At 36.8% G+C, this 26,068-nt stretch overlaps 1 protein-coding gene across 2 annotated transcripts in view; it reads right to left on the bottom strand.

Moving 5' to 3' along the window:
* The window catches only part of dnah7 (dynein, axonemal, heavy chain 7), a 309,070-nt gene that overhangs the window by 246,266 nt on the left and 36,736 nt on the right, over window positions 1-26,068 (bottom strand). For both annotated transcript variants that reach the window (XM_072261643.1, XM_072261644.1), the window contains 7 exons: window positions 25,680-25,807; window positions 22,885-22,963; window positions 22,008-22,232; window positions 21,371-21,517; window positions 15,838-16,523; window positions 12,011-12,197; window positions 980-1,173 (listed from right to left, as the gene is read on the bottom strand). In XM_072261643.1, coding sequence (XP_072117744.1) covers window positions 980-1,173; window positions 12,011-12,197; window positions 15,838-16,523; window positions 21,371-21,517; window positions 22,008-22,232; window positions 22,885-22,963; window positions 25,680-25,807 — 1,646 coding nt within the window. The remainder of the gene's footprint in view (window positions 1-979; window positions 1,174-12,010; window positions 12,198-15,837; window positions 16,524-21,370; window positions 21,518-22,007; window positions 22,233-22,884; window positions 22,964-25,679; window positions 25,808-26,068) is intronic.

The raw sequence follows: 26,068 nt of genomic DNA, 5'->3' as shown, positions 1-26,068 counted from the left end.
ATCTACTAAGTCTTCATTTTAATAGGCAAAATTTCCAAGGCAGAAGTGTGATGGTGATAATCCTAGATGGTGTGATGGCAGAATAAAATAGGCTACTTTGTTCATAGTTTAAGTGAGACTTGGTTCTTAGAATTTGCAAAAGGGTGTTAATGTATGCTTGAGGCTGACTCATGTATCTTAGTGGCTTGGCCTGAGACAGCCAATAGTTAGGGTTCGTAAGTAATCAAAGTGGTAAATAACAGCTGAATCTGGAGCCTAAAGGAGTCAAGTACATCTCTGCCACTCATCCCATTCACCAAGCTCCAAAATACACCAAGTTGGGTTATAATATTTCTTTCATTCCCATCAGCTCCCTAATCTCTGCTACTCCCAATCTCCCAACCTCTTCTCAATTGTCCACCTCCATTGTCTTCTCTGAATCACAAAACTTCTGATCCGATTACCAAATTCCTGATCAACAAAGCACAAGAAAACTGATTCAGTTGTGTAGGCAAAGGAGACTGCAGATACTGAGACCCAGAGGCACAATCTGCTGGAAGAAATCATCAAGTAAAGCAGCACTACAAAGTTTGTGTATACTGTTAGTATATAAGAATGATGCAAGTCACCATGATGTTGCTCAACCCAATATGTTCCTTCAGTTGATTGTTTAATTCCATTATAGACCCAAATCCAGTTCCTTTTTTTTCGTATGAACAGTGGTTTAATATTGTACAATTCTTTGCCATAAAACTCCATTATATTAATCTATGTGTTTATATCATACACTTCTTTAAAAAAAAAGTACAATACAATTTGTTTTTCATCAGTTCACCAGCAATTCTTAACCAGCAATCTCAATCCCATAAACAGCTTCCATTTAAAAGACCTTGATAGGAATGTTGAACTTATTTCAGTGCTTATACACAAGTTACTTTCAAAAACTCATAGCAGCACCACACAAAGTATTAGACAGACTGTATACCAAGTTAAATCATACCTGGTAGGATCTTTGGTTTCCGAAAGGATCTCCAGCAACTCATCATTAGATAAGAAGAAAAATCGCGGGAAAAAAAGGCGCTTCTTTTCCAAGTAGTTATTGAGTCCTTTTAGAATCAACTCCAGCAGGCCGTTTGATTTTTTCAGTTTTTCTAACATTTTATCTATGGATACCACTGCCAGAACATGTGTATCCTGAAGAGACAACATTTTACTTATTATAGCTGCTTTCTCAATATACACAAATGGTATTTTGTGTTGCATTCATTGCTTAAGGTTTTTCAGCCACAGCAACAGGAATTGCCCTTAGAATATAGTACCCTTTCAACAGTTAGGCAGTGATCATTGCCTTCAACTAAATTTACAGCCATTGTTCTACAGGCAATTTCAGCTTTAGTCAATGAAAGATGTTTGATTTTGGACCATCAAGTTACTATCCACACTGATATGAGACAAGATATTGAGAAACTTCACTCCAGGCATACCAGAATTATGTTCTTGAAGATCACATACAGAAACTTTGTTTAGTGTCATTATATAGACCGCAACATAGAAGAATTAACTTCACTGTGCATCAACAGTAGTAGAAATTACAGGTGATACATATCTAGTCTTCGAAACAGCCAGTGAGTTTATTGTATATGGTTTATTTCACAAGTTTTAACTTTTGCTTTTGAGAAAATTTGGTATTCACTCAACCCACCATGCTACCCATGTTAAACATGGCAGCTGAAAGGGCAGCAAGGGTAGTTAACAACTTAAAACTGCAAATCTTTTAAGGCTGAATGAATCTTACATCAAGTAGCATTCCCACAAAGAATGTGTGCTGGCATTTATTTCTGGGTGACACTCAAAAATTAATGACATCAAATGAGAGTCTGCAAGTCTAGAACCACTCCACTATATTTCTGTCATAGTGGGGGGCAGCGCTGAGAGTGGACCCAAATGCAAGACACAGATCCTGAGTACCAGGAACTGGACTAGAGTAGGGACAGGACTGGATGTAGACTAGGAGATGGGACAAAAACACAGACTTGGGCTAGGACTTGACTAGGAAAGTGGGATGTGGACGAAGAACTAGGAACTTGGAACCTGGACAAGGTCTCCAAGCCAGAGACTGGACAAGGACCCGAAACCTGGGTCTTGACTCGGGCTCGGACCCTGGATCTAGGCGAGGACATGATGTGGCTACAAGACTGGACGTGGCTTGGGTTCCTCGAGGTGAGGACATGATGAGGCGTGGGTTCCTTGAGGCGAGGACACGACGAGGCTTGGGTTCCTTGAGGCGAGGACATGACAAGGCTTGGGTTCAGACGCTGAGCCAGAGACTGGACGCGGACCCAGAACCTGGGTCTTGACTTGGGTTCGGACTTCGGAACTAGGCGAAGATATGATGTGGTCTTGGGAAACAGGAACCTCTGAACACAAAGCTGGAAGCCTTGACTTGGTCGAAGGAGAGACAGGAATGCGGAGCCTTGGTCGAAGGAGAGACAGGAATGCAGGGACATGGAACACAGAGCCGGGACCCCTCCTTGGGAACATGATGGAGGGCCGGGACTCATACACAGAATGCTGAACACGACGAGACAGTTCCCAACACTAGGTAGCGGCAAACGACCGGACCTACCTAATGAAGGCATGGACACAGAGAGACAGTTCCCAACACTTGGTAGCGGCAAACAGCCGGACCTACCTAGCAAAGGCGTGGACACAGAGAGACAGTTCCCAACACTAGGTAGCGGCAAACGGCCAGACCTACCTAGCGAAGGCGTGGAAACAGAGACAGTTCAAAACAACGATAGACAGTTCCTTATCTTGCTCCGGCAGTTGAACTTGACAGCGGGGCTGGGGTAGGGGTGAGGTGAGGCGAGGCGAGGCAAGGCAAGGCTTCAGGTAGGGCTCCGGGAGGAAGGTGAAGGGAAGGGAAGAGAACAGTCCAGCAAATAATAATAATAATAATTACCTTTTTAATGTTGGATAGAATAAGGTTTTAATAAACTTATGTTTTGATTGTTTATATATCTTGTTTTTTGATATTTTCTACTACTTTTTTGAGGTTTCTCTCTATATATATTTTTTGAAATTATTAAATTTATGTTTTATGTTTTGGATTTCTGATCTAAGATTTTCTTTGTCTGTTTTGTCTTGGTAGGAATATAATAACCTTGTATGATTGGAGTTTTGCCAGCTGAATTTTTTTGGGAGTGTTGTCTTTAGGGTTTAGTATGCCGACTGTCTTTTGGCCAGCCTTTTGGCTAGCCTTTTGGCTTTGGGAGGGGGAGGGGGATGGGGGTCTCTTTTTTCTTTTTTCTCTGTAAGCTGGGTTGGGCTACCATCCAAATTTTCTGTTTGAGTACCTTATTTTATGGTTCATTCTCTGGTTTTAATAATTTATGGTCAGATTATTATTATTATTATTCTTTTGCTAGTTTAGACACATCTAGGCGTATTACTGCCCTCAGCACAGTGTGTAATTAATTATAATTCTGCTTGCAAATGCTTTATGTGCTCATTAAATAGCAATGCCGCAGATTGTTTTCCTTCTCAAATTTTGTCACGTGGTTTCCAAATAATTGCATTGCCACAAATTACATTAATTTCATTTGAATCATTTGTAAAACTAAAAGCTTCTTGCTTGAGAATATTCATTATCGAATGTTTAACATTTAGAGTTGGTGTTTTCCAAGTCTATCTGCTATTTCCAAGTTTTCCTTTTTTTGAATCAAAGCCTGTAGTTGTTTATTGAGATCTTGAAATTCTTCCTCAGCTGTTTCCATGTTTTCATTTTATAATCGGAATGTAGATAATCTTGTGACTATGACTTTGTGCAAGAATTAGTTCATGACAAACACAGCATTTTGAAAAAGAGCAGTAATCAGTTAAAAAGGTATTGGAGAATTAACAACATAGTGCACTGTTCTCCAGCAGAAACTGCACCATTTTAAAAGCACTAGAGATCTAAGGACTTACTTAAACTAAGGAGAATAAAGAAACTTTGTCGATCCTGGAAGCGGACTTAGAAGACACGAGTAAGCGCTGCAAAAAATTATCATTATCTAAGGAAAAATGAACAAAGATTACCAGCCTGGAAAGCAGAAACAGAAGGAACAATCTACGTATTCTGGGTCTTGAAGAATCAATTGAAGGTGCCCACCTCACGGAGTTCTTTGCAAGCTTTTTGAAGCAGCTCTCCCTGATTTATTGCCGCCTGTGCCTAAGTTGGACTGCGCTCATCAGTCGCTGGCCCCCAAACCAAAGTCAGGAGAGTGACCTAGGTCGGTTATTTTATGCTTTCATGAATTTCATACCAAGGAGCTTTTAATCCGTCATACCCGTCCAACAGGAATGATCGATTACAACGGGAAGATGATCTGATTCATGGAAGATTATACACCAAAGGTTATGGCTGAACATGCTAAGTACAAAGAGGTCATGTCACTGCTTTATAATAAAAGGTTTAAGCCCTCCCTTCGCTCCCCTGCATGTCTTAGAATCGTTCTGAAAAATGGTGTGCAAAAATGGCTGGGATCGGTTGAACACGCACAGAAGTTTTTGAAAGCAGAAGATTAATTGTGTTATATCTCTTACAAGAACAATTACCTTTTTAATGTTGGATAGAATAAGGTTTTAATAAACTTATGTTTTGATTGTTTATATATCTTGTTTTTTGATATTTTCTACTACTTTTTTGAGGTTTCTCTCTATATATATTTTTTGAAATTATTAAATTTATGTTTTATGTTTTGGATTTCTGATCTAAGATTTTCTTTGTCTGTTTTGTCTTGGTAGGAATATAATAACCTTGTATGATTGGAGTTTTGCCAGCTGAATTTTTTTGGGAGTGTTGTCTTTAGGGTTTAGTATGCCGACTGTCTTTTGGCCAGCCTTTTGGCTAGCCTTTTGGCTTTGGGAGGGGGAGGGGGATGGGGGTCTCTTTTTTCTTTTTTCTCTGTAAGCTGGGTTGGGCTACCATCCAAATTTTCTGTTTGAGTACCTTATTTTATGGTTCATTCTCTGGTTTTAATAATTTATGGTCAGATCTTTTGACTCTTCTGTTAATCAGTATTTAAAATAGATCAAAATATTAATTTACTTAGTTTTAATGTGAAAGGGTTAAATTATTGTGTGAAAAGGAGTAAGATTTTTGCTTATATTAAAAAGTTAAGGCCCCCATTATTTTTCTACAAGAAGCGCATGTACATAGTTGTGACAACGCACGCCTTTTTAATCGGTGGAGGGGTCTAAAATTTCATTCTTCATTCAGAGAAAATCTCGAGAGGCCTCAATTTTTATAGACAATACAATTTCTTTTGTTCAACACGAAGTTGTCTCTGAGCCTAAAGGGCGATTTGTCATAGTGTCAGGGAAACTAGATAATAAATTGATTGTATTTGCTAATATGGATGACCCAGGATTTTTTGAGCGTTTTTTTTTCATTCCTGCCAGATTTGAGTCTTTATTTTTTAGTGATGGGAGGAGATTTTAATTGTTGTCTAGACCCAGTATTAGATCGTTCTTCTCTTAAATTAGCCACACCTAATAAATCAGCTTTATTTATTCAATCCTTTCTAACAAAATGTGATATTGTTCACATCTACCATTTTTTTCACCCAGCAGATAGGGAGTATTCATTCTTTTCTCATGTCCATCATTCCTATACCAGGATTGATTAACTTGTTATTGATAGTCAAATGATTCCATTAGTTTGATCCATTGAATATAAAGAAATAGCTGTATCCAACCATTCTTCTGTATTTCTATCTTTAAACCTTCCTGGTTTCACTCATATGAACAGATCCTGGTGTTTTAACTTAACTTTGTTATCTGACTTCCTAAAATTTCTGGAGAATCAACTTGCTCTTTTTTTTGAAGAAAATGCGTTGGAAGAGACTTCTAGTCTTATCATTTGGGATGCTCTTAAGGCATATGTTAGAGGTCAAATTATCTCCTATACTGCATATATTAAGAAAAAAGCTAATAATGAGAGAACTGATTTAGTTAATCAGTTAAAACAATTAGACCAGAAATACACTTTGGTATCAGACCCTGAACTATACAAAAGACGTATTGAAGATAAAACTAAATATGATCTTCTTATAACATATCCAATTGAAAGCTAACTTGTAAAAGATAGAAGCCGATGCTATATACATGGGGAAGAAACTGGTAACCTATTGGCTAATCAATTGAAGACCTTTCTAGCTAAACGGCAAATTAAAGAATTTCGCAAAATCAATGGTGATATGACAGCTGACCATTTTCAAATAAGTGACACTTATAGAGAATTTTATTCTAAACTGTATAGTTCTGATTTTGTTAAAGATAATACTGCAATGAACAATTAATCGAAAGCGGTTGGATCAACCTATTTCTCAGGAGGAAATCACTGAGGCTATATGTTCATTGCATTCTGGGATATATCCAGGACCTGACGGATTCCCTGGAGAATTTTATAAGGCTTTTTCTTCATTGCTTATACCTTATTTATGTTCTACCCTTACTGATTCCTTCAAGGTGGGTAGGTTGCCACAGTCTTTTGATGAAGCTTCCATTTCACTTATTCTTAAAAAGAATAAGAATCCCACTGAATGCTCTTCATATAGACCAATCTCTTTACTCAATGTTGATGCTAAGATCCTATCTAAAGTTTTGGCCCATAGACTCGAAAATATTATACCTTCTATAATAACTGATCATCAGACAGGATTTATTAAACATTAATATTCCTATTTTAATATGGGGAGACTGTTAAATGTTATGCATTCTCCATCCAAAGAAATATCGGAATGAGTGATTTCTCTGGATGTGGAGAAGGATCGGAATGTGTGATTTCTCTGGATGTGGAGAAGGCTTTTGACCGAGTTGAATAGAATTACCTATTTAAAACCTTAGAAAAATTTAATTTTGGGCCCAATTTTATTCATTGGATTAAATTACTTTACTTATCTCCCTCTGCTCAGGTCCTTACTAACTCTCAGAATTCTAAACCAATTAAACTCCAACATGGAACCAGACAAGAATGTCCGTCGAGCCCTTTGCTTTTTGATTTGGTATTAGAACCTTTAGCAATTGCCCTTCGAGAGTCTAAAGATATCAACGGTATCTTAAGGAAAGGTACTATTCATAAAGTCTTGCTTTATGCTGATGGACTATTGCTTTTTATATCTAATGTTACAACTTCTTTACCCTCTATGTTTCTTTTACTGACTAATTTTAGTCAGTTTTTGGGATATAAATTGAATTTATGTAAGAGTAAATTGTTTCCTTTAAACAATTTGATACCAACCGATATTAGCCTTGCTTTTAAAATTGTAAGAAAACAATTTACGTATTTCGGTATAACAATCACTAAGAATTATAAACATTTATTCAAAGAAAATTTTCTAACGTTAATGAATTATGTGAAATAGACACTTTCTAATTGATCGCCTCTCTCTTTATCATTGATTTTTTGATTCTTTAGATTCGATTCTTTCTTCCTATATATGGAAGAACAGAAAACCCCGATTAAATAAAGCCCACCTTCAAAAAATTAAAAAGAATGGAGGCCTTGCTCTACACAATTTTGGGTTATATTATTGGGCAATTAACATATGAAATCTTACATTCTGGTTATATTATATTAATCGTGAGGATTGTCCAATATGGGTCTTTTTGGAAGCCAACTCTGTTACGAAATTTTCTATTATTTCTCTTCTTGGATCCTCTCTTCCTTTATCTTTAAACAAATTAACTTACAGTTTGGTGGTTAAACACACTTTGAGGACCTGGCTACAGTTTAGAAAACATTTCAGTTTATTGAGATTTTCCCTTTCTAGTCCTATTTTTTCTAATTTTTTAAAACCATCTACGACCGATCTGTTTTTTAGAGAATGGGATAGATTGGGTATTAAATGATTTCAGGATCTGTTTGTTGGAGAGTTTCTTTCTTCTTTTGAGCAGCTCTCAGCTCTCAGTATCAAATACCCACATTTTCGATATCTACAGATTGGAAATTTTTTAAGATCTAAACTACATATATTTCCTACCAGCCCAGATAAAAACATAAAAGATGTAATTTTTATTTTGAAACCTTTTGATAATGGCTCAATATCTTTCTTTATGGTCTGTAGTTGGGACTGAGAATGGCTCCTTTCGACAAATTTAAAAAAGATTGGGGAAAGGATTTACAGACTTCATTATCTGATGAGACCTGGAGGGCTTTTTCCAAAATGGTTAATTCTTCGTCATTATGTGCTTGTCATTCCCTCCTACAACTTAAAGTGGTACATAGGGCTCATATGTCTAAAGACAAGCTCTGTCGTTTTTTTGCAGCTATATCTCCTTATTGTGACAGATGTAATAATGGAGAGACTTCATTAATTCATAAGTTTTGGTCATGTTCGAGCCTTGAAAAATATTGGAAAGATGTATTCCAAACTTTTTCTGTACTTTTTAAAAGTTAATTTTAAGCTCAATCCTTTGACTGCCTTATTTGGTATTGTTGAGGAAAGAACTATAATTTTGAAGCCTTCCCATTTGCAGGTACTGGGTTTTATTTCTCTTATAGCTAGGAGGGTGACCTTGCTTAAATGGAAGGAGGTTGCTCCCCACACACACACACACACACACACACATGTTCAATAGTTATGCGATGCTATGTCACGTTTAAATTTAGAGAAGATTCATTGTTTGATTTCTGATTCTAACCATGATTTTCAAATGCTATGGGGACCCTTTGTGAACTATTTAAAAAATCTTTGAATTGTTATTGTTATTAAAATATAGATCTGGGCCATTATTATAAAACACTCTATGGTAAAGTACTCTTTTATTTTCCTCTTGTTTTTTTTTACCGACCAGCTTTGTCTTGGTAATGGGTGTAGATTTTTTTTATAATATAATTAACCATATTATTGTATTTAATAATTCAATTTATTTTATTTGATTGATCATGAATATGGGATACCGTAATTGTATCCGAGTGATTTATATATAGTGCATTTTGTGCTATTTTATTTTGATTTATAATAAGTATCCTTATGAATTCTGTATTTGTGTACAGTATATGAAATTTAATAAAAATATTGGAAAAGAAGATGTTTGAACATTTCAGTTCATACACAGAATGAATGAAAATTATATTTTGAACAATAGAGGAAAATTGATGGCAAGTGTGTCTGCCCAAAACAAAGCTTCACAGGAACACAACAAAGCCATCTTCTAACAGAAATGGCATATATCCTTAATTTGCAAGTCTGAAATCAAGTTAGTCAACCAAAATTATCCCTGTAATGTTATTTCTTCATTGAAGAAAAGTTTTCAAGCTGATGATTCATCAAAAGAAATTAAAGATGAAGCTCAGTTAAACAATAGGGAATTGGGCTGAACAGTACTTACATTGCCTAGAGCAATAATGAAAAGCACAGCAATGTATGGAGTTGGATTGATACAATACAGAATTGGCCCATGCCAAGATTCCTGTCACCACCCCATTTACTTGTGATGCCACTTTCAAGGAACCATATACTTGTGCAATCCTAGGACCCTCTGTTCTACAACACTCCTCAAGGCCCTAGCATTCACTGAGGAAGTCCTACTCTCATTTGTCTTCCCAAATCATAACACTTCGCACTAATCCAAATTAAAATCAATTTACCATTTCTCAGTCCACTTACTCAGCTGATCAAGATTTCCGTTATGAAACCTGGTAACCATTTTTTTTCTGTTTACAGAACCATCTAATTTGATGTTATCTGCAAACTTACTAACCATGCCTTGTACATTCTATTCCAAATCATTGATATAAATGACAAATATTAATGGGCCTAACATGGATCCCACTAGCAGCGAGGCCCCAGTCCAAAAAACAACCTTCCACCATCACCCTCTGTATTCTACTATCAGGTCAACTGTGTATCTCCCTGCATTCTATACAATCTAAATTTCCATAGCAGCTCACAATGCAAAAGGCTATCAAAGGCCTCAGTGAAGTCCACTACATCTAACACTCTGACCTTATTGACTTACAGTACTTGGTTAATTCTTCAAAAAACTCATTAAAATCAGGAGGCACAGTCTCCCACACAAACAGCCATGCTGACTATCTCCAATCAATTCCTGCATTTCCAAATGCCCGTACGCTAACATCTAGACAAATGTACAATTAAACGGTATTGAATTTACTTAACACGGGCACTGACATTTCAGCAGATCCCTCAGTACTGTGTAAGAATAAATATTTATTTAGACATACAGTCAATAAAAGGCCCTTCTGGCCCAATGAACCCACACAGCCCAATTACATCCATGTAATTGTGTCTTTGATGTGGGAGGAAACTGAAGCCTCCAGAGAAAGCAGACACAGTCATGATGAGAACGCACAAACTCCTTACAAATAATGATGGAATTGAACTCAGGTCACTGGAACTGTAATAGCATTACAATAATTGCTACATTACCATACCATAGCGCAGTTAGAATAGAGTGGGGCCCGATTCAGGGCAAGCCTGAGGACTGAACAATAATTTTTGTAGTAAAACCTAATGTAGCTAACCATATGATTATTAAAGTAACCATGAACTAAAGAGTTGATAAAAATTGGTAGCTAATTCCTGCTTGACATAATTTATGTAGTTCAGAGACAGCAAAGTTTTTAGCAAGCTAGATGTGTCATAAACATTCAGTTGGAAGTGAATAAGAAGCAACTTTGGACGTGTAATGGAAAATGTGTACAGTAAGTAACCTATAGACATGAAGTCTTCACAAAGGCATTTTATGTTACCATGAATTAGGTTTTAAACAGAATAAGCTGCTATTTATATAATCACAATGATATACTAATAGATATTCAAATCTTTGAATGTTATAAGAAATGATCAGGTAGACTCACAAACACAATACTGATTCAAAAGAAACAAGAAAGATATTGATTACATTGGGCTAAAAGTAGATATACTGTAAATCAATTGTAATCAGCCAAAAGAAAAGTAGAAGCAATTATGAAGGCAGGGAAATCTGAAAACATTGAAGAATTAATAGTCTTCAAATTTGCACATTACTATTTAAGCACTTTATGAAAATATTAAGCCTATAATTATTTCCTCAGAATCAAATAGTACAACTAAATACTGGAGAGAATGGTCAGAATAACTTACGAAATAGGTTTATCAAGTTTAATTATGAGACATTGATTAGCAAACTTTTTGTTAAAACTCAAAACAGCACCATATTTCATAATAGTCCTGGGTACTAGGGTACTTAGAACACAGCTGGGTTTATCATAGTTAAATCTTGAATGGAGAGTGGAAGAGATACAATTAAGACAGAATTGAAATTATGACTCAAGCTATAGAGGGAAACAATTTGAAAGACTCATTGGAATTTGTGCGTAAATACTTCCTGGCGATGTTGACATTTGGAAATAAAATGTTGGAATGATAGTTGAAGTTTGCTAACAATGAGATATTTTGTGGAAAAAAAAATCATAAATCCTGTAGGAGGGAAAAAGGAATATCTTGAAATTATGCAATTATTAATGTTCTTCAGTTGATCCTGTGGAAACTACTGAAGAGAAAATACAGTGTCCTTCTGAATTGATTCATGATTCATTTTTCTCAGGTCAAGAAGTAGATACAAAGTGAGTAACACAATTTCCTTCAAAGTACTGTAACTCAGAAAACCTGTGAACAGATTAAATGTGTAAATATTGTGCATACATTAATCTATCCTTTATTTGCAAAGAAGGAAAGTAGCTTAATTTGAGTAAATGTATGAAGTATGTATGTAACGCAGTACAGTTAAAATGTGGAACAAGCTAATTGGAAATAACTTGGCACCTCTCTCTCTGCTCCTCTGCCTACATTGCAGTATTCAAATTAGGATAATAAATGTGTGCATACAGAGATTTTGCCATTAATTACTTTAAAACAAACATTAGGATAGGTCACATGATGTCCAACAATAAATATAGGTTGTGTCTTCAATTCAGCTGCAGTTAATTATTATTTTCTTGGCTGCTGATAATAATAATAGCATTAAAATATTAATTTACCATTAAAACTTGTTTCATAAGTTCTTTCCAGGTCTTATCTACAGTAGTAAATCGTCTTCCCTCTTCGGGCATCTGGGCCATGATGTCAGGGGAACTGAAAATTGGTTCCAGGTAAAGCCAAGTTGCTTGCACTTTTAAACATTCATCCATTATCTCCTGCAGCAGCAACAGTGTACTTTCCCATGATCTGTGTTATACAAACAGAGGTATCAACATCCAATTTTTTTGGTTATGTCATTTTCCACTTACAGAGTTATTTTTCCAGATTCATGATATTTGCACGAATATAGAACCTCCCTTCAAAGCAGACTCAACTTCATGCCTTGATAAATTATCAGCTGCCATTGCCTAAAAATGCAACTGGGAATGGAAAATATAATTACTAACCCAGCGATACACCACATTGGTGCTACAATGCAGACAACCACTATGCTTTAAGGCCTGTATCCACCCATATAAATTTATATGTATGTTGGTATACCGACATGGGAGAAAATAATATCTAAAGAAGTACGTGTACACTTACTGGTTGGCAATCATGAAGAAAAAGCATAGCACTATTTTACATTCAGCTTTATGGAACTAAAACCCTATGAGACTATCAAATAGTTCAACTCTTTAAGGCTTCACTGATTGCAAAATTCTCCAAGATCCTCAGACTTCTGACCATTCCGAGCACTTCTGACACCATGACCAAGGCCACCAGATGTTCTGATCCTTCAGGCAATGATCCATTCCAATCACGTTTTCTGTCTTTTTCATCCCTAATCAATATTGCATGAAGATTTTACAGAAATCTCACCTTCTCCAGGTCCTGATCCTCAGTGAAGGTCCCTTTTCCAGATCCAGATCACTGAAACTCCCCACCTTCCTCTAAGATATGATCCTCAGCAAAGATTCTTTCTGGTCCCCAAACTCAGATCCTATCAACGATGAAGATTCATTCCATTCCATATTCATTGAAGATGCATGTTTCATCATTCCAGGAATTATCCTTTCAACATTCCACATCCACCTGATTAAGCTTTAATCAATGGTGAACATCCACTACATGTTCCTCTATACTTGTGTAGAAAGAATCCCCTTCCTTCTTTCATTCTTCATATTGGACAACCATTATTTTTGGTTATGTCACTTTACAATTGAAGTCATATCTCTCCTGCTTCGTAATTTTTTTTTGCATATCCAGAGCCCCATTCCACTGAAGCTAAGCTCTGATCAGGAGTGAGGGGTACTTCATGTCTCCAACACAGGCCCTGATTATTGTTGAAGATTTTACCTTTCCATCCTACAAGCCTCATTCATTGTTTATCCACATTTTTCTCTCTATGCCCCTTTTATTGAAATTCTACCCATTTCCCTCTATTCCAGGCTCTAATCAACGGTGAATATCCAAACCGAATGCCTTGATAATTATTGAAGAACTTCCCACGGAATCCCCCACTTTCCAACCCGAATCATTCCAATTCCAGGTGACTGCCATTCACAAAGGACTCTCCTTACAGCACTCCACCCCATCAATAATCATCCCAAGACCTTGATCTTGGGCAATTAGCCAGTAGTCCTCTAGCCCCAACTCAACTCTACCAGCATTGCTTCAGTACTGAAGAGCACATTCTCTATTTTAGGAAACCCTACAGACCTTCAATAATACTCAAGGTCTTGGCTATGGACATTACTGAATTATGCAATGGCCATTAGCATCCCACTGTAATATCCATCACAAACACCTGCTTGCACTAAAATGTTCAAGTCCAGAAGTCAAAGCAAAACAAAATAATCAATTCCAACATTTTAAACAGAAGTAACGTTGGGAATGGAAAGAGATGTTTCAGTGATACTTGTAGTACTAACAAACTGGGCTGCTTAGACATATTTCGGACCTTTCCTATACACAACCTTTTCGTTTGAAAATGCTGTAACTGAAGACCACAAGTGAAGCACCCTTTCTGGTCTTAACAAATATCACTTACAAAAGATGCAGAGTTAACCAACAACTTTTTGTAAAACTATAATAACCAACAAATTTTGAGATATACTGACAGAAAGAATCCAAAACTACTTTAATGTATTAATTAAAATATGGTATTTTGATTGGAATACCATACATGATATGGTACATGACTTCAAAACAAATGCATTTGGCATTTTGCTGAAAATAGTAACCAAAGCAAGTTTTCTGAACACATTTATAACATTACTTGGTGGGAAAAAAAGACTTTCATAGCCTTTCAATGTCCAAAACCACCTTGCACTCAATGAAATACTTTTGCAGTGTTGACATTATTGCTCTGCATGAAACACACCATACAAGTTACAAATAGAAGTCTCCCAAAGTTGAAATATGTACTACCTAAATATAATTGGTGTAATACTGGAACTTACAGTATTTCACACCTCCAATAGAACAGCAGTCTATCGGTACATCAGCTTGAATTTTGCACTGAAGTAACCAGCGCTGTCCTTCACTCTCTCTCCACAAGTAAATTAGAGAGTATTTATATTTCATAAGAAACTGCTGCGAATGCAGTTGTTTTGTAACAGCTGAAGAACTAAAGAAATACTATGTAGGTGGTTTGACTTGATAGTTATTTCACACAAAAATTGTTAATGTGAAGAATGATACTACTATTAATTCTACTTCAGCACTCTATCAAATGATAAGATTCTGACTGGTCTCCTTTACTCTTTGTATACTCATGACTGTGATGCCACCCACAGCTCCAATCTGCTAATTAAATTTATTGATGACACTACATTGACTGGCCTAATCTCAAATAATAACGAGGCAACTACCGAGAAGTCATCACCCTGACACAGTGGTATCAAGAAAATAAACTCTTCCTCAATGTCACAAAAACAAAAGAGCTAGTTGTGGACTACAGGAGGAATAGAGACAAGCTAATTCCTATTGACATCAATAGATCTGGGGTTGAGAGGGTGAACAGCTTTATGTTCCTCAGCATAAACATCACCTAGGATCTCACGTGGTCGGTACATACCAACAGTCCCTCTTTCACCTCAGACGGTTGTAGAAGTTTGGTATGGACCCCCAAATCCTAAAACCTTTCCACAGGGGCACAATTGAGAGCATCCTGATTGACTGCATCAATGCCTGGTATGGGAACTGTACTTCCCTCAATCACAGGACTCTGCAGAGAGTGGTGTGGACAGCCCAGCATATCTGCAGATGTGAACTTCCCACTATTCAGGACATTTACAAAGACAGGTGTGTCACCCCAACCACAACTGTTCCAGCTGCTACCATCTGGAAAACGTTACCACAGCATAAAGGCCAGGACCAATAAGCTCCGGGACAGTTTCTTCCACAGGCCATCAGACCAATTAATTCATGCTGATTCAATTGTATTTCTATGTTATATTGACTGTCCTGTTACACATACTATTTATTACAAATCACTATAAATTGAGATTGCACATTTAGATGGAGACATAAAGTAAAAATATTTACTCCTCATGTATATGAAGGATGTAAGTAATAAAGTCAATTCAATTCTTATACATCAACCGTATGATGTTACAGCTAAAGAAAAAGTGTTAGTGGTAACTATGTTAAGCAGAATGCTTGTCATATTTTCGTTAGTAGATGTTGCCATAGTCAATTTAAAAAACCTCCTTCCAGAAATTGATTTCTCAATTGTATGGTTTAATTTATTTACAAACACCGATAAATTAAGAAATGTTATCTCACCTTATTACTTACATAAAATTTGCTCAAAATTGTTAAGCATTTTGCAAAAATCTATTGCACTGAAACTTGAAACTGTCTTTAAAAACACCGTGAAAATAACTGAGAACAAAAGTACCTGATCTCTTTTTCAAATGGCTGTATATAAGGAGATCCACGCATCGTCTGGGTCTTAACAATGTGATCATCTAGCAACATCTGGATATCATCAACAGCTGAAAGTATGTATGTTCCTGTTTCTCGGTATGGAAGGAGAGTAAATTCCATTGTGTCCCACTCACTTATCATCTTTTTCATGGCTTTTTCCAGTGAATATTCTTTGGCAGCAGCCTCACTTATGCCCTCAAACTGAGCTAAGAAAGGTTCAAGATTCATTGTGAGAAGTTTGGTAACTGTTGTGTCTGGAGCAGGCTTTAGCGGGAAGCCTGTAATTTCAGATAAGGCATCCCAATGTCGATCACGCAAACCAGGGTTGCAAAGGACTTGAACTAGGGGAATATGTTCCTTAAATTCCTCAACCTTTTTCCTAACAGCATGGGCAATTTTTAATGCATTTGGTGAGTCTGTGAAAGTCCGTTCCAGCTTGTATAGACCACGCCAGTAGTTTCCTGCATCTGTTTCTACCTCATCTGGGTTGACCTCTGTAAATGGTCCTTCCATCCAACTATTATATTTGTTATTGAACTCTACAATGATTTCATACAACCTTAAATATGGTTGAAGGATATCGCTGGTATGTTTACGCTGAGGATACTGAGATTCAGGCCATCCAAATGCTTGTTCTTCTGCATTAATCTGATCAATCTGGCACAACAAAAAAAATTATAGAATTTAATTACATCGTAACATGACCATAGATGTATATGTTGATTGGATTGAAATACATCAAATATCACTCAATGAGAAACATGGCTATCAAGAAACTGGAATAGGCCCCACAAGCCTACAAGATTCCATCCTGACTCCTTGACTTTGGTAAGACTATTTTTATACTTCAAACCTCCTACAATTAAGACTAACATACCACCTGGCCATCTAATGTCTTACTGTATCAGTACTAATTTCTAAGTTTCATGAACCAATGCAGCAAGGTCTCTCAGCATGTCAACATTTTCAAGTTTTCCACTGTTTAAAAACACCCTGCTTTCCTACTATTCCTACCAAATTAAATAACCACATATTTTAATGCTCTACTCCACTAGTTATGTTCCTTTTAATGTGTTTTTTTAAAGAACTAGCTAGATCTTTCCCATACTTTCCACTCCCTCTTTACAGTTCACTTCCAAAACTAGCTTTGTATGATCATTAAACCAATACCCGACATTCTTCTTTTGTGTCCAAGTTCCTGACCTGTACAGTTTCTGGCACTCTAGGTGTTTCTAACTGAAATTCAGGAACTGTTTGGGAGAAACTATTCTTTCCTCCATTACCAGAATACTTTGAGCTTTACAGAACACAAACACTTATTCGCTCTTTTTTTTCCCGATGATTCTTCAAGATGTATTAAGAAGAAGCTTCTGGTCACCTTCCATGTGCTTCAATGGGTGCAGCCAAACACTGGGTGCTGAATTTTTATATGGTAGGCTGGATGGCAATAAATAGGATGCTTCGTGCTCTGTGATTTTAAACTGCTTTAGTTTTGTTGGAGCTGTACACAACCTCATTTATGTTAACTAGAGACTGGAATGTTTTTTGAACTGTGAGGAGCTGGGTCATCCATTTTAATAAGAACATAAGAATTGGAAGCAGAAGGAAGCTCTTTGGTTCTTTTAGCCTGCTCTATAATTTTTAAAGATCATGGCTGGTCTTCTGCCTCCATTCCATTTTCCTATACTGTTCCCAAATCCCTTAATTCCTTTAATATCCAGAAATCTATCCATTTCTATTTTGAATGAAATCAAAGACTGAACCACCTAGCTCTCCAGGTTTAAAACTCCAAAGATTTTCCACCTTTTGGATGAAGAGCTTTCTCCTCATTTCAATCCTTAATGCCTGATCTCTTATGCTGAGACCTGTCATCCAGGGAAATTATCTTGACTTCATCCACCAATCAATGCCTGCTAAGAATTTTTAAAGTTTCAGTGAGAGTGTCTTTCATTCTTCTAGACGCTAGAAAATGCAGCACTGGTTACTCAATCGCTCATCAAATGACAAATCTAATATTACAAGAACCATTCTAGCGAATCTTTGCTGAACATCTACAACATATACATCCTCTGGGCCTGCATTCACTGGAATTCAGAAGAATGAGGGATGACCTGACTGAAAACCATTGAATGTTGAAAGGCCTCGATAGAGTGGATATGAAGAGGATGTTTCCCATGGTGAGAGAGTTTCCAACTTTTTTTATGCCATGGACCAATACCAGTAAGCAAGGAGCCTGTGGACCCCCAGCTGGGAACCCCTGGTCTAGGACCAGAGGACACAGCCTCAGAATAAAGGGGCATCCTTTTAGAATGAGGATGAAGAGAAATTTCTTTAGTCAGAGAGTGGCGAATCTGAGGAAGTCCTTGCCACAGATGGCTGTGGAGGCCAGTCATAGGGTATATTTAAGGCAGAGGTTGATAGATTCTTGATTAGTCAAGGCATAAAGGGATACAGCGGAGAAGGTAGGATCTTGGGGCTGAGAGGAAAAATGGATCAGCCATGATGAAATGGCAGAGAAGACTTGAAAGGTCAAATGACGTAATTCTGCTCCTATATCTTATGATTTTATGGCCTTTTTATAAAAATCACCAAGACCAAAACTCTGCACAATACTCCAGATGCTGTTTCACCAAGGCCCTTACATAAATGTAGTAAGATTCAAATCCTCTTGTTAAAAACATCAACATACTATTTGCATTTATAAATGCTTGCTCCACCCACAATGTTAGCTTTTTGTGACTTGCTTTCAGCAATACTCAGGTCATAGAGTATACAACACTGGCTCCTTGAGCTACCTAATCCATTCTGACCAAGCAAGTCCCACCCTGTTTTTTGCCCACATCCCTCTAAAACTCTTCTATGGACCTATAACTTGTCTTTTAAATGTTGAACCTGCCTCAACCACTTCACTGGCAACTCTTTGCATATCATAATACTATCCCCATATCTACCAAATATTGAATGGCCCAGACAGAGTGGATATGGAGAGGATGTTGCCAATAGTAGGAGGGTCTGGGTCCAGCAGACACAGCCTCAGAAATGAAGGATGTCCTTTCAGAACAGCCTTGAGGAGGAATTTCTTTAGCCAGAGGGTGCTGAATTTGTGGAATTCATTGCCACACATTTGACATATTTAAAGCAGAGGTTAATAAGTTCTTGGTTAGTAAGGGTATCAAAGGTTATGGGGATAAAGCAAGAGAATAGAGTTGAGAGGGAAAATAAATCAGTCATGGCAGAGCAGAATTGATGGGTCGAATTTGGCTCCTTTATCTTGTGGTCATAAATGCACAACCCTCCTTTGAATGATTTAAAAGGCTCCCTCTCATCTTAAACTGGTGCCCCTCTCCTACTTAGATTCCCTTCTCTGGGAATAGAGTGTGCATTCACCCTATCTATGGCCTCATTATTACATACACCTCTATAATGTCTAAAAAGGTCTTTCCTCAGTCTCCTATGCTTCCATGAATAAATTTCCAGCCTGCTCTACCTCTTCATTTAATTCAGGCCTTCTAGTCCTGATTACATTCTCATAAATCTAATTTACACTTTTTACAGCTTAATTACATCTTTCCTATACCAGGGTAACCAAAACTATACACATCAGCTTCAACCTCACCAACAACTTGTACAACACTTCTACCCTGAGAAAGAGACTCTAGCCATCTACCCTATCTATGCTTCTCAAAAGTATGCAGTATGAACTCCAGTCAGGTCTCCCCTTAGTCTCTAGCGCTCCAGAGAAAGCAATCCAAGTTTGCCCTGCCTCTCCTTACAGCTAATACACTCCTATCCAGGTGAATTCCCAGTGAGTTTCTTCCATGCATTCTCCAAAGCCTCAATGTCCTTCATGTACTGTGGTGACTAAATTTGTAGATATTACTCCAAAAGAAATATAATTAAATTTTTATGCAGCTGGACATGACTTCCCAACTCTTCTATGGAACACCTAAATTGACATCAGCAAGCATGTTGTATGCCTTTACTAACAACCTATATACTTATGTTGTCACTTCCAGAGAGCAATGGATTTCTCTCCAAGACCCAAAGATTGAAGGGCCCTGCTATTCACTACATAATATCCTCTTGTAGCTGATTTCCTAACATTCCCTCTGCTATTTTCATTTCAATCTCCACATTTCCCAAAGTTTGCTTTTGTATACAGTAAAGTGGACAATTTCACATTTTTCAGCATTGTATTCTATCTGCTATATTCTTATCCACTCACTCTGCAAGGAAAGTTACACATTTCCCAACCCTTTCACTCTAGGAAGTCTCTTCTCTACAACTCATTCATACCATCATATTGAAATATTCAGTCCAGCAGTTTCCGTAATCTTTCAGATGTCAGCAACAATATCCTTCCCAATTTCTATAAATGCACTGCAGCGTATTAATGAAGCTTACATTAAAATAGCCAAAATATCAAAATGTTACCCAGAGTATATTTTTCAGTTGGGCTTTACATCTTATCGAAAGGTCATATACTGTATTTTTCAAGGCATTTGCATTTTAAATGCAAATATTTTAACTCTGTATTCTATAGGATAGCACCTTGAGCACCAGAGTACCTCAATTTAACTCAAGCTTAACAATAACTGATACAAGACCATAAGACATAGGAGCAGAATTGGCCATTTGGCTCATCGAGTCTGCTCTGCCATCTAATCATGGCTGATCCTTTCTTTCTCCTCCTCAGCCCCACCCCAGCCTTCTCCCCATAACCTTTGATGCCATGTCCAATCAAGAACCTATCAAGCTCTGCCTTAAATACACCCAATGACCTGGCTTCCACAGCTGCCTGTGGTAACAGATTCCACAAATTCACCACCCTCTGGCTAAAGAAATTTCTCCACATCTCTGTTTTAAATGGACATCTCTCCATCCTGAGGCTGTGCCCCCTTGTCCTAGACTCTCCCACCATGGGAAATACCCATTCTGTCTACTCAGTCTAGGCCTTTCAACATTCAAAAGGTTTCAATGAGATCCCCTCTCGTCCTTCTAAATTCCAGCGAGTACAGACCCAGCGCCATCAAATGCTCCTTGTATGATAACCCTTTCATTCTTTGATCCATCTTTGTGAACCTACTCTGAACCTCCAACGTCAGCACGTCTTCTCTTAGCCCAAAACTGTTCACAGTACTCACGGTGAGGCCTCACCAGTGCTCTATAAAGGCTCAGCATCACATCCCTGCTCTTGCATTCTAAACCTTTTGAAATGACTGCTAACATTGCATTTGCCTTCCTCACCTCCAACTCAACCTGCAAGTTAACCTTTAGGGTGTTCTGCACAAGGACTCCTAAGTCCCTTTGCACCTCAGAATTTTGGATTTTCTCCTCATTTACAAAATAGTCTGGACATTTACTTCTTCTACCAAAGTGCATGACCATGTATTTTCCAACATTGTATTTCATTTGCCACTTTCTTGCTCATTCTCCTAACTTCCAGTACTTTCTTTATGGTTTTTATACCAATGTGATATTATAGTAACTATATGACTCAGTACCTTCTCTAAGGCTTGATTCAGCTTTGCATTTAATGTTTGAGCCTTTCTTAAGTAGCGACCAACATCTGACAATTCTGAAAAACTGGCAAATTCTTCTGCTTGCTTGGCATAGGTTTCAATTTCTTCCTGAAATCTCTCAATACGAAGCTGAAAATTAAATAAATTGCAAGAATCAGGTAAATTGGATAAAACAACAGGTGTAATTATAATTTACCAATAATAATCCACTGAACTCAAAAGCCAAAGTAAGCCCAAGGGTAGAGAACAGTGCATGTCTCTCCCACAGCCAGATTCTTATCCTGAACCTGGTTCTGCTGTGATTCTTTCTTCTACATTGCTGTAGGCAATAAAGGGTTTTGCCAAATTTTCTGCTCTAAAACTGCTGGATTATTCAATGGAGAGGACTGTTCCCTCACTGCTGTCCATGAAATCCAAGCTACCATATCATTCCAAAGTACTAAAGTTATCAGAATGTGATTGCAATGCATAATTTAGTGTACATTTATATTACAGATCTAAATTGAATATAAAGTTTTGCTGTGATGTTAGATTAAGTCCTGACTCTAGATTAAAGCTACATGTGCATTACAAGTTTGTTAAAAGATTTTAAACAAGAAAATCATAATTAATATCTCACCTTGAGTCCTTGTTGATACAGTTCTTCTTTTTCCGAAACCATCCTTTTGTGCTCCTCAAAAATCTCTGTCATTCGTCCACTCCACTGAAATGTTCGATTGTTTAATCGTATGTCACTTGGGGAAAGTGTAACATAGTCGACAAGAAAACCCAGACGATTTTTTGCTTCAGTTAGCTTCAGCTCAAGTTCAGCCATGTCTTTCACTTCAACTTTTTGCACGTAAGCCTAGCATAAAATCCATTGATTAATACAAGTATAGACAATCAGAGCACCAAATTAAAACAACATTTTAGTACTTGATTTTTGTTGTCAATAGTGGCCTCCAGGTCGTTATCTGTAAGAAACAAAGTCATGGCATTATGTTGAACATAAATTAAAATATCTTGTTGGAGACAACTGCCCAGCCTTTTTGTGGTGTAATTGTTCCTTTCCAGTTGTTTAAAAATTATTGTTCGTTGTTTACATTTTAAACAAGATCTACTGCAATACTGCACTGAAATACCATGGATTTAAACCATTTGCTTTCTAGGAATGCTACTTGTTTTACATGCCATATCGATAAGGTCTAGATCCTTTTATACAGATCGATTATGTCAAAGTTTTGAGGGATTGCATCCAGGTAGGAACTTATTTAAAAATAAAAATACAAAAGATTAAGATGTTCAACATAATTAAAAGCTTAATTGTAATGTAAAGGGCATTTTATGTAGAATTACAGGTTGCTGAGGGTACTGTCAATTATAGTATAATCTGACAATTTAATAAAAGTAGTCCACTATGCTTTGGCATTTATTATTTTCTTTCACAGTTATATGTTAATTTATACACATAATTCTTATGCATACTTAATCCTTCAAAGTAAAACAGAAAAAAAGACCTTCAGTTCCATTAGGGCTTCTGTGTTTGGAGGTGTTGTTAAGGCTTTCTCTGCTATTTTCTCAAATTCGAGACATAGCCTATAAAAAAAAGTACAATTAATTAACTATTCAACTGTCAGAGAACAGTACAGAGAAGTGTGGTGGAGAAACTATTCAATGGAGTAGAAAGATAGTATCAAAGATATCTATGTACAAGAATAAATAGTCAGGACATGTGAATTGATAATGTTGGGAGGTTAGTCATGAGGTTTTAATGAACACATTGCATTATATGAAATTATACACATGTAGCAGCAAATATGGTTAACATATCTGTGAAGTACATGAAGATAGAGGATCACTATGAAGCTGTAATGATTAACCAAAATTGGAAGTGCCAGGTGTTGATCACATTAGCAATCCATTAGAGGTTAAACTAACTTCCAGAGATGGTTGGGAGTATAGATAAATATTGTAGGCAGGTCTATCAAGCTGAGATACACTGTTTGCTAACACAATGCTTTAAGTGCCTGTGGAAGTGATCATCTCTCAAGCTAACTGATGGTGTTTGCAGATGCAATGTTCTAGGTGCCTTTCCAGGTGAGGTGAGGGCAAGTTGTGATCATTTGTCAGAGAAAACAATTTACTGCAAGCTTGTACAGGATGTGGGGTTAATTGGTGACAAATAAATCATGAGTGGAATCAAAAAGTGCAAAAGCAAATTGGGAAAATTGGGAGCAACCCATAAGATTTTACACTGGAGAAGCAGCACTTCTGCAACTCCATATTCAGTTAAAAATATTACTAAAACTTAAGTTGTTGGTTCTTTTGAGAACTACCTATTCAGTTAAATAATTGCCTAATTTTCTAGAGTAACGAAGTGCAGCAGCTGCTGTCTCCAACTAAGTAACCAGAAGTACGGTTCTCAGTTTGACTTTGTATCATTATGAAAGTATGATATACTTTCATTTTCACAGGTAAAATCTAACATCCTCAATTCTCAAGATTTTGTTTAAAAGTTGTTTTATATACTGTGTATAATCCCCATGAGCCACCTTCTTGAACTACTGCAAGGTCTGGGGCACATGAAGGGCCAAGTACTTACACTGGAGGTTTAGAGACTATTTTGTTCCCAAGTTTATAGCCCATAATGCTACAGAGCACATACAAACAACTAACAGGAGATAATATGTCAGATCATGCTTTAGGTTATAAGCCAATAGGAGTTCCAGGACATGAGAAGAGTAATGCAAGGGTTGGGTTGTCAAATACAAGAGCACCACATGGAATTGTTGAATATGATAGCATAAAGGTGCTTAGAAGCATGGATTTAAGCATTTTCAAGGGGAATCCTTGGGTGTACGTGGCAAGAGATCTTTAGAGTAGCTCATCTAATGAGGACAGAAGAAGGGAGTTTGTTTATAGATTTCCCAGCAGAACTATATAAAATGAATATTATTTTAAAATAAGTTATTTAAAATAACCTATCAATGATGGCCCTCACCTCCCAGAATTTCACTGGCCACTAACATTTTCCGTCTAAAAATGAACCTTTTGCCTCATTTGAACATTTCCAATGAATATCAAATCAATTTAAGGATCAGGGAAAGGTCAGAAATGAATATCATGAGAAAAAAAGGCAGACTCAACAGGCTGACTGGCCCAGTTCTGCTCCTGTCTTCTATAGCTTTTATTCGGCATTCTGTATTTTTTCTTTGTACTGTCTTGTTGCACTGAGTAATAATTTAATCTATATGAACAGTAATGCAAAAACAAGCTTTTCATGATACATGTGATAGTAATAAACCTATTCCAATTCCAAGATTAGGGTAGATAGCTCGAAGAGCAATAGGTTTGATGATACAGGATGAAATTGCTTCAATGTCAAGTTTTGACAATACTTGCAAGCAGAAAGTGAAGATTTTATGAGTAGAAAGGTTTAAAGAGTACAATGGAAGTAGTTAATGTAGTTGTTACAACTTTGTACAATGAATATGTGGGTGCCAATACAGAGCCCGTTTTGCAATCTTAAAGAACATCCTATTTCTTTTTTTTTCATGAAATTTCCAGTAATTTCAAATCTTTATGACCACACAACTCAAATAGAATCTTCTTCTACGCCAGCTCAGGTAGTCTTCACAACAGCAGATCAGATTCTTCCCATCTGTATTATCAGAGCATTACAAAAAATGAAACCTTTCTTTCTCACACCATTCCTTTAGCAACTTGTTTATCTAACTCACTTGCCTGTTTTATCTCAATTTGCACATTCCTTCATGATAGTCAAGAGCTTAAAATTTTAAAGAATCATTTGCTCCTAAACCCTGGTACTCCTGCTACAGGATTTAACAGGAGCAAAAAACAGTGCTGTGGAGTTTTAATAGCCTAAAGGAGGAAAACTGAATAGATTAGCAGAGATTAATGATCTTCAACACTCCCTCTAATTTGTAATGACCAGCATGCACAATAATCTTGTGCTGTGCAATTTTTTGTCCAGTGACACCATGTGCACACTGAATAATTTCTTCAATAAAAACAGTATAAATAAGCCAGTTCTAAAATCTGCAGACAAATCATCGCAAACTCCATATTGTTGACACCATTCACATCAGAAACCGGAAAAGGAAATATGATTATGTATGATCATAAGATATACTTAACATGCCAATGAGGTAGAGGATAACAATCGTTTGTGTGGAGTTTAAATTCCTTTGTGCACTAGTAGCAAAAAACGTGTGCGTGCACACGCCACCAATTGTGGGTGAGCTTAAAAAGTTTTGAAACTTTCATCAATATAGATTGGAGAAATACTAACGCTTTATTTGCATCCGAATGATACTTGCTTATCCTAGTCAGAAGTTTCTCAAACAATGCTTCTGCTCGTCTGACAAGAGCCCTTATGAGTTCATCACAGTGCACCTCAAACATTCCCAGGCGAACAACCTGAACCAAAAATTGAGACAATTTCATAAAATAATATAAACCACAAATGATATACAACTGTGCCAGCAATAAGTTATTTTACTGTATGATCAGCAAGAATCTGTATTTCATACAGCAATATTAAGACAGATAAATGATACATACAATATCTATCAAATCCAGATGACAGAAAGCTTTCAGAAATGATTAATGGATCTAATTGCTACAAATAAGGTATGCTTAAATATAATTTCTACATTATAAAACAATTATATAATTCAT

Source organism: Mobula birostris, chromosome 6, assembly GCF_030028105.1.
Source record: "Mobula birostris isolate sMobBir1 chromosome 6, sMobBir1.hap1, whole genome shotgun sequence".
NCBI lineage: Eukaryota > Metazoa > Chordata > Chondrichthyes > Myliobatiformes > Myliobatidae > Mobula > Mobula birostris.
This window is presented reverse-complemented; position numbering and strand designations above follow the sequence as displayed.